This window comes from Octopus bimaculoides, chromosome 18, assembly GCF_046866305.1.
Source record: "Octopus bimaculoides isolate indiv1 chromosome 18, ASM4686630v1, whole genome shotgun sequence".
In the NCBI taxonomy this organism is placed as follows: Eukaryota; Metazoa; Mollusca; class Cephalopoda; order Octopoda; family Octopodidae; genus Octopus; species Octopus bimaculoides.
Window position 1 is genome coordinate 49,231,299 of NC_142945.1, and position 9,170 is coordinate 49,240,468.

The 9,170-nt window shown below is 36.5% G+C and overlaps 2 protein-coding genes across 2 annotated transcripts; one reads left to right on the top strand and one right to left on the bottom strand.

The window, feature by feature from the left end:
- Positions 1 to 1,689: 1,689 nt before the first annotated feature.
- LOC106877808 (uncharacterized) lies at positions 1,690 to 3,223 on the bottom strand. The gene has a single exon (XM_089366152.1). The coding sequence runs from the start codon at positions 3,080 to 3,082 to the stop codon at positions 1,835 to 1,837; it is 1,248 nt and encodes a 415-aa protein (XP_089222278.1). The 5' UTR covers positions 3,083 to 3,223; the 3' UTR covers positions 1,690 to 1,834.
- Positions 3,224 to 4,538: 1,315 nt separating this feature from the next.
- On the top strand, positions 4,539 to 8,168 carry LOC106877799 (uncharacterized). Its single transcript, XM_014926817.3, has 2 exons — positions 4,539 to 5,325; positions 7,863 to 8,168. The coding sequence occupies exons 1-2, from the start codon at positions 4,626 to 4,628 to the stop codon at positions 8,144 to 8,146; spliced, it is 984 nt and encodes a 327-aa protein (XP_014782303.1). The 5' UTR covers positions 4,539 to 4,625; the 3' UTR covers positions 8,147 to 8,168.
- Positions 8,169 to 9,170: the final 1,002 nt, after the last annotated feature.

Here is a 9,170-nt window from a genome sequence, read left to right on the forward strand (position 1 = left end):
TATGCCTCACGCTTAGAGGGACTAAAAAAGTAAAAAAACTACCAAAAAATAAGCAACATATTTATTGAAAGCGAGGGAATGCAACTTTCAAAAATTAATCTCCTAAAAACATTTAACTTAATGGCAAATCACTGGTTTCTCAATTAGTACAGCAACAACTGTGAAGTAAGCTGCATCTTTTGTTCATCAGTACACGTATGGTCGAGACATATAAAAAATAAACAAAAATCAACATACCACGATGTGCCCAACAATAGTACGATGACTTCTGTTCATTATATATCCATGAAAGAGGTTAGAATTTATCCGGTTGCATCTCAGTAACACGTGCTTATACAGAATAATATTCAGCACTGAATATATTCTAATTATTTATAATATAATATAGGATAAAATCTTTATAAGAATTTATAAAGTAGTCAGCGTGAAAAAACCCCATAAGGAAAAAAACTCCATGCTGACTACTTGATAAATTCTTATAAAGATTTTATCCTATATTATATTATAAATAATTAGAATATATTCAGTGCTGAATATTATTCTGTATAAGCACGTATTACTGAGATGCAACCGGATAAATTCTAACCTCTTTCATGGATATATAATGATGAACAGAAGTCATCGTGGTATGTTGATTTTTGTTTATTTTTTATATGTCTCGACCATACGTGTACTGATAAACAAAAGATGCAGCTTACTTCACAGTTTATGCTGTATTAATTGAGAAACCAGTGGTTTGCCGTTAAGTTAAATGTTTTTAGGAGATTAATTTTTTAAAGTTGCATTCCCTCGCTTTCGGTAAATATGTTGCTTATTCTTTGGTAGTTTTTGACTTTCTTAGTCCCTCTAAGCGTGAGGCATTACTATATAGTTAATGCCCTTATATAAATTATGTATATATATATATATATATATATATATATATGCACATGTATATATATACACACACATGTAGAGCAAAAGTCTAAGGTCCTGGTAGGGTGTAAAGTAAGGGGGTTTCCTGAGAAGCACTCAACTCAAATACAGAGCACTGTTGGGTTCCAGACCAATACCAGAATTCTTCAGGTGTAGAAATTCCAAGTTTTATGACAATCACACCGTAAAGTGGATTTGGCAAAGAGTAATTAATCCAAATAATAATAATAACAAGACAAAGAAAATTCTTCAACACAACTTTAATGATTCGTTACAATTGTTTCTGTACCAACTCTATTCACAACGCCAGTTTACACAAATATTCAAAGCAAAAATTTACATAAAGTTTGTGGTTTTAAACATTAGAGAAGCATTTCATCAGACTTGCAACACACAAATGCACATCATCATCATCATCATCATCATCGTTTAACGTCCGCTTTCCATGCTAGCATGGGTTGGACGATTTGACTGAGGACTGGTGAAACCGGATGGCAACACCAGGCTCCATCCATATTTATATATATATATATATATATATATATATATATATATATATATATGTATATATTTCGTTTGGGATTTGGTTTGCAAGATTTTTTAGGCACGATAAGAAAATGACTCTCCCCAGACACAACAGTATATATATATACATACACACACTCGCACATACATACGTATACACACACGAAATAGATTTCTGCTTAGTTTCTGTTACCCAAATTTACTCAACGTATTGTTTGGCTCCAAGCTATCACAGAAGACACTTGTCCAAGGTGCAGTGCAACAGGACTGAATCTGAAATCACGACTGTAAGGCAAGTTTCTTAACCACACAGCCATCACTAATAAACTTCTTATAATTAGTTTGTTGTTGTCCAATAAACTTCAATTTGCAAGAGAAGGGTTTCTTCCACACTTCAGTTTAAGGGCTTCCCTCCAGAATGTATTCGTTCATGTCTTTTTAAAAGAGTGCTTGTGATAAATGATTTCTCACAGATGTCACAGTGATAGGGCTTCTCTCCAGTGTGAATCAGTTTGTGTCTGTTTAAATCGCTATTATTGACAAAGGATTTCCCACAAACTTCACAAGGACAGGGTTTTTCCCCGGTGTGTCTACGTTTGTGACTTACAAGATCAGAATTCCGATTGAAGGATTTGCCACACATCTCACAAAGATAAGACTTTTCTCCTGTATGTATCTGCTTGTGGACGACGAGAGTTGAATTTTTACAGAATGCATTGCCACATATATCACAGCGATATGGCTTTTCTCCCGTATGTATTTGCGTGTGGCGTTTTAAATCATGATTTTTAAGGAAAGCTTTCCCACATATTTCACAAGGATACGGCTTCACTCCGGTGTGTATTTTTTTGTGCGTATTCAAGTGGCCATTGGTGAGAAAGGCTTTTCCACATACCTCACAACAGTAAGGTTTCTCACCAGAGTGCATCAGTACGTGTATTGTAAGTTGTGAATTCACATAGAACGACTTGCCGCATATCTCACAGTGATAAGGTTTTTCTCCAGTGTGAACTCGCTCATGACTTTTTAAATCACTACTATTCACAAAAGTCTTCCCACACAGTTCACAGTGATAGGGCTGTTCTCCTGTATGTCTACGTATGTGAATTGTAAGCTTGGAATTTTCAATGAAAGACTTACCACATATTTCGCAATGAAATGGGTTTTCTCCTGTGTGTATTCGTTTATGTCTTGTTAAATTACTACTATCAACAAAAGATTTTCCACAAACTCCACAATGATATGGCTTCTCTCCTGTGTGACTACGTATATGGATAACAAGAGCCGAATTATTAAGAAAAGATTTTCCACAAATTTCACAGTGAAATTGTTTTTCTCCTGTATGTATTCTCATGTGATTCGTTAAAACACTGTTATACACAAAAGACTTTCCACATATATCACAGTGGTACGGTTTCTTCTTATTGTGTATTTCTTGGTGTGTGAAAAATTCACGTTCTGAAGAGAACGTTTTCTTGCAATTCTCACACTTATATTCCGGAATTTTTCTTTCCACTGAACTTTGATTCGTGAACGTTTTAGTAAGTAAAACTTTCTCTCCGCTGCATGTCTGTGTAATTGAACCTATACCGTTGAAAACAGGTGTCTCGTTACGAGACTCCAAGTAATTCACATCTTCCATATTAATTCTAATGGAATTCTTAGAAACTGAGAGATGTCAACGAGCGTAATCTGGATCAGCTTCCTCGTCTTGGTATCACAGAATTGCGTTTACATGTCTAGAAATGCTTGTGAGTGACTTGGTCCTTTCCAAGTAGCACAAGTATTGTAGACCAAAATATTGCAATTTCTTGGTTTAAAATTGTGGTTATTGTTAACTGTGGAGTAAAATAAAATATTTTGTCTATAGTGTGCACAATCATGTGAAATGCGTGTGTGTGTGTGAGTTTTTGTTTCTTTTTTTTGACTGTTTAAAACCGACGACTAAGAGAGACAGGCCAGTTTACACACAAACTCCATATATATAGTCTTGTAGTCCTAATAAATGAGGGTTATTCACAACGTATGGTAGAAAAGTGTACAATGAGTGGATGATCACAATTCAGCAATATTCTGGATTTCAACTTGAAGGCTGTTGAAGCAGTTTTGTCCATGTTCAGCAAATTCGTGCGAAACCAATTCACGGTGTGATGTAATCTGGGGAGAAACTAAATATATAAGTAATGGAACATCGACCGAAAAACATGTTATCCACAAACATTAAACCTCAACATGAGACAATCATAATACATGTTACAGTCTAAATAAATTAGCAGTTAAATACAGATAAAAGGCGGTGCTCCAGCATGGCCACAGTCAAACGACTGAAACAAGTAAAAGAGTAGATGCTCTATAGGCGGTGCCATTTAGAATTTTCCCCACTAGAATGACACCGGTGGCATATGCTACATGTCCCTGTTAAAATTTATTGCATTCAGAAACACTTCGTTATTTAAATTTCTTCTATTACAATCATCTGCCTGTGTAAATCAAAAGCGTGACCGAGCAAAATAACTCTTGCATATCTACATGATCGTTTGACCCGTAAGAAATAGTTGTCAAACACCCTTCGAACCAGAAGCTATGTGAACTTATTCGATAGACGAGTGTTTGGTGGGGACAAAATGTAATAAATTAAATATTATTTTTAAAAGTATGGATAGCAAAACGACCCATTTTTGGTAATTTAGAGGTATTTAATTAAGAACAACGTTAGGAAAAACATAAATCGTAAGATGAATCGCTGTTTGAGTCTGCAGTAATACAATTATCTTAAGTAACAATGAAACAAGTAATGATTCTTTCGTTTCGCTATTTCAGGAAAACATGATGTGTTTATACAATCTCAATTTCTGCTGGACAGGTCGCGATTCTCTGTATTTACCGACATTTCTTACTTAAATTAACTCAATTCAAAAACTAAACACATCTACGATTATTTCAAAGTTTCCGCTGGAGATATTTTAGAAAGGGGATAGACGTCTTCTTTGACATAAAGTTAAATATACATTACAATGTAGAAATGCATGATAGTCAAAATAAATTTCGAATAAGACGTAAGTATTTCGTTTCGGTTATTCTGTATAGCCAAATTATTTTTGTATATTCCCCATTATTGTTGGTTTCATTTTAATTGACGCCGCTTTTTGCCAGGATTACCATTTTTCTTTTAAATTTTTAGCATCATGTCACCACGCGGGAGGCGATTGAGCCCCAAAACTTTATGCACCGATATCGTTGACGATGAAAGAATTATTCGCGAGTCCTGGACATTTTGTGATCTCGTTCAACATATTTCGACAAATGATAAGGCAATTGCCTGGTTGGCGAAATATAAGCTTATAAGCAATTCTGTTACATGTCCAGCTTGTGGGAACCCGTGTACAATCATCGGCTATAAGCAAGGAATTGACGGAAAACGATGGAGATGCCCAAATCATAATTTCTCTCGATCGATTCGTAAAGGATCCGTTTTCGAGAACAGTCGTCTCTCGTTGACAACATTTACATGGCTTATGTATATGTGGTCGAGGGATTATCTGCTTTTCGAAATGGGCCATGAGACAAACGTTTGTATGAAGTCGATTATCGATCTGATCCGACTGGTCCGAGAATTATTAGAACGGTTCCTAGAAGATCATCCGGCTGAATTAGGTGATGTCCCACCCGAGATTGGAGGGTTCGATTTAGAGACAGGTGAACCAAAAATCGTTGAAATAGATGTAACTAAATTTGTTAAATCTAAACGTAATGAAAAGAAACATGCGAAAGAATTTTGGATTTTTGGTGGAATCGAACGGGGAACTGAGAAATGCTTTCTAGTACCTATTGAGTATCAAAATAAAGAAGCTTTCGAAGCTGCAATTATCCGATGGATTTTACCAGGTATGGTTTATAAAATCCGGTTTCTCTTTTATTTGTATCATCTTCAATCTGCTTTTAAATTTAGTTTCGCTGGGACCATTCTTTACCCCATCCCCTCTAATCACGCCTGTCGTTCTTTAGTTTTAACGCCAATGGCTCGTTAGAATTTGTGGTGTGTTAAACTTAAAGGAAGTTAGTATCATTAAAGCGAATGGTCATCTCTGGCGGATTGGTACTAAGTATCAACGCGCCTTCTAAGATACAAACTTCTTGTTTTAAAGATATCTAAATTCTTCCATCAAAATTTCTTGTTAATTTATGTTCCTTACATCAGCTTAATAATGTCAAGTTTTTTGCTGAATATGTTATTTTCGAAATTATTTAAAGCAAAGGAAATTTATTTCCACATAAATAACAAGAGGATTTTTAGCATAAGTACAGATTAGTGCCACAGCTTTTCGTATAACTTTCTGAAAAGGGCAATTTTTTTAATGAAACTCTGTAGAAGTATGTTTGGGAGGGTATAGATTACAATTGTGTTCACATGAAACGAGATATATACATGTATGAGTGTGTATATATATATATGTGTGTGTGTGTGGCAGGCTTCTTTCAGTGACTGTTTATCAAATCCACTCCCAAGGCTTTGTCAGAGCTGTACAAGCCATGTACAGTGGTGTTGTCAGTAGGGTGCGCATCAGCCATGAGTACAGTGATGAATTTAGTGTACAGGTAGGGGTTCACCAGGACTCAGTTCTCACTCCACTCTTATTCGTCATAGTCCCCCAGGCCATAACAGAGGAACTCAAAACTGGATGCCCATGCGAACTACTATATGCTGAGGACCTTGCGCTTATTGGAGAAGATATTCCAGGTATGGAAGTAAAACCTGGAATCAAAGGACTTTAAAGTTAAGCTTCCAAAGACCAAAGTTGTTAACAAGTAAGAAGATAAGAACTCTTTCCGTTAGGTAAACGGCCCTGCTCAATATGTAGGAAAGGAGTTGAAAGTAATTCCATTCGCTGCATCCAGTGTAAGCAGGTAGATTAACAAATAAGGTCATCTTTGTATGTGGCAGATGTGCAGGAACAATAAGCACGAAGAGCACACAGGAATTAGAGTCTCTCAAATGCCCAAGAGGCTCTCTTGAGGTTGTAGATAGTTTCTCTTACCTAGGTGACCAAATTAGCAATGATGGAGGGTGTTCTGAAGGTATTGTTTCTAGAATAAGAATAGGATGGAGGAAGTTCAGAGAGCTATTACCTCCGTTGACAACAAAAGGACTCTGAGAGTGAAAGGTAGATTGTATGATACTTGTGTACAAACAGCTGTACTTTATAATAGTAAGACATGGGCTCTGAATGTAGAAGATATGCGTAGACTAGAGAGGAATAAAGGTAGTATGTATTGATGGATGTGCAACATCAGTGTGCTTGAACGACAAAGTGCAGATGTGTTGAGAGAAAAGTTGGGCATGCAAGAGAGAAGACTATGTTGGTTTGGACATGTGATGCATATGAATGAAGATAACTGTATAAAGAAATATGCCTATCACTGAAAGTGGGTGGCACCTGTGGAGGAGAGAAGCCCTGGAAGACATGGGATGAAGTGGTGAGGACCAATCTCAGGATGTTGGGCCTCACAGAGGAGATGACGATGGAGTGAAATGTCTGACGAGATGAGGTTCTGGAGAAGACCCACCCACTTCAACGAAACTGAGTTCTAGTCTCCGTTTTTAGGCCATCATATGTAATTTGAGAGAGATTCGGCTGCTAAATTTAACAGGTCAAGAGGCCAAGTAGTGGCCTTCTCATTTATTTACATACATATACTCTCACTGTGCGTGTCCACAATATGTCTTAGTTAAAGGACTGACTTGAGAAAACCTGGAATGTTCCGTCCATTCTGAGAAACTGTTAAGTTTATATTAAATTTCTAAGTTACCTCCCTTGGTACGAATTTATCCTCAGCAAACCGAACACTTTATTTGAAATATTTTGCCTCTTTTTTTTTTTTTTTACCCCCCAAAGAACCAACTCTGGAACTACTTTCCTGCCCATTATACTTTTTTCAACAGTCGTCACCTTTCAACAAATTCAAGCTGAAAGTCAATCACATTGACTTCCAGTGTTTCAGGCTACAGGAGAAATTTTATGGTTAGACATGGAATCAATGAAAACCAATATTAAAGAAATGACTAAAATTGACTGCGATTGCTGTGTGATAGAAATATATTTTTTATGATATTGAATCATTTTGCTAAAATAACACTTACGCTAACTTCAATATAGCCATGCTGAAGGCATATAGCCTAGTGGTTTGCGTGCTGCATTCATGATTGCTTGATCATGGTTTCAATTCTCTTCTGGGTGGTGCATTGTGTAGTGAGTGTTAATAGCCAAGTTTATGAACAAGATTTGATTATTTTTTTAATCAGAATCCATTTTCATTTTTGAGTTCTTGGAAAATGTAGGAATGACACAAACCTTCACTTCACGTCCTCTATAAATATAAAGGTTCACGACAGCTTTTTTTTTTTTTTTTTTTTTGTCTTGTAGGTACCCACATTGTGTCTGATATTTGGGCAGAATATCTGGAAATTGATCAAATCCAACAAGGCATATATACTCATGAATTAATAGATTATGATTCAGAAGACACAGAAATCCACACCAGAAATATAGACAAGTTGTGGATAAGATTAAAAAAACAATTTCAAAGAAAACATATTAAATTTCTATTTCAGTCTTTCTTAACGGAATTTACATGGAGGGCTCACTTTAAAAATACTGACAAATTTGCTGCTCTAATCTATTGTATAAAACACTTGTATAAAGTTTAATAAAGTTCTTGTTTTATTTTTACTTGTAATTACTTTTAACCCATATATACCCCTGGTTGCGTTTTTGCAACGCAAAACCTACTCCTACTTGTTTGGACATAAACTCGCCAGGAAGCACCAGATGTTCGGTAGGGAGTCGACACCCGTAGCTAACAGTTGTTATTGTCCTTCTCTTCCAGATTGTAAAAGCTTACCATAACGTTTAATCTAAATACAGTGAAATTTTAAGGCTTCATTTTTTTTATGAGCACATATGGGTTAATTGTAGTTAAGTATCGAGTCTCAGGTCACTTGTGAGATCTCTGATGAGTGCTACATGTAACATGGGATCCAGTACAATCTGCTACATGATCAACTCACTGGCAACTTAACTGGTGTGTATGCATGTGATTAGGGACCACATGTGAACTTGTATCCTCACTCATAGGTTGGAGATAACTCAACCCACCCCAGGTGAATGCCACCACAAGTACAAGCAAGTTGAACCTCAGAAGCAATTTACCCACTGCATGGTACCTTGGGCAAGTGTCTTCTGCTGTAGCCCCAGACCATCCAAAACCTTGTGACAGAAACTGAAAGAAGCCCACAATTTTTTTTTTTTTTTTTTTTGAAGGGTAGACACGTTTATGGGTGATATGCTGTACTCTGTCCCTGAATGCAGGGGTCGATGTCCCATAATGCAATGAAGCAGTTCTGTAGGTGTTGATGCTGAAATTCCAGTGAAGGAGCCTTGGATCTAGGTTAGAAACCGGCTCTTCGAGAAGCTAAAATGCAAGTGGTGATATTACTGTTTGTAGTTGGGCTGCAACTAATAAAATTTGTTGATATTTCCTGTCACCAATTTCTCCTCTTTAATCTGCATTTTCAAATTCGACTGGAATCAAAATCTCTTTATTTTGAAAGCAGGTTAGCCTTGGTGACAGGAAGAGCATCTGGCTATGAAAATCCTGCCTCTAGTACCTCCCTGTCTAACCTTTACTAGCAGGAGAAAAGGTTAAACAAATGCACAAGGTGGGTGCTGAAA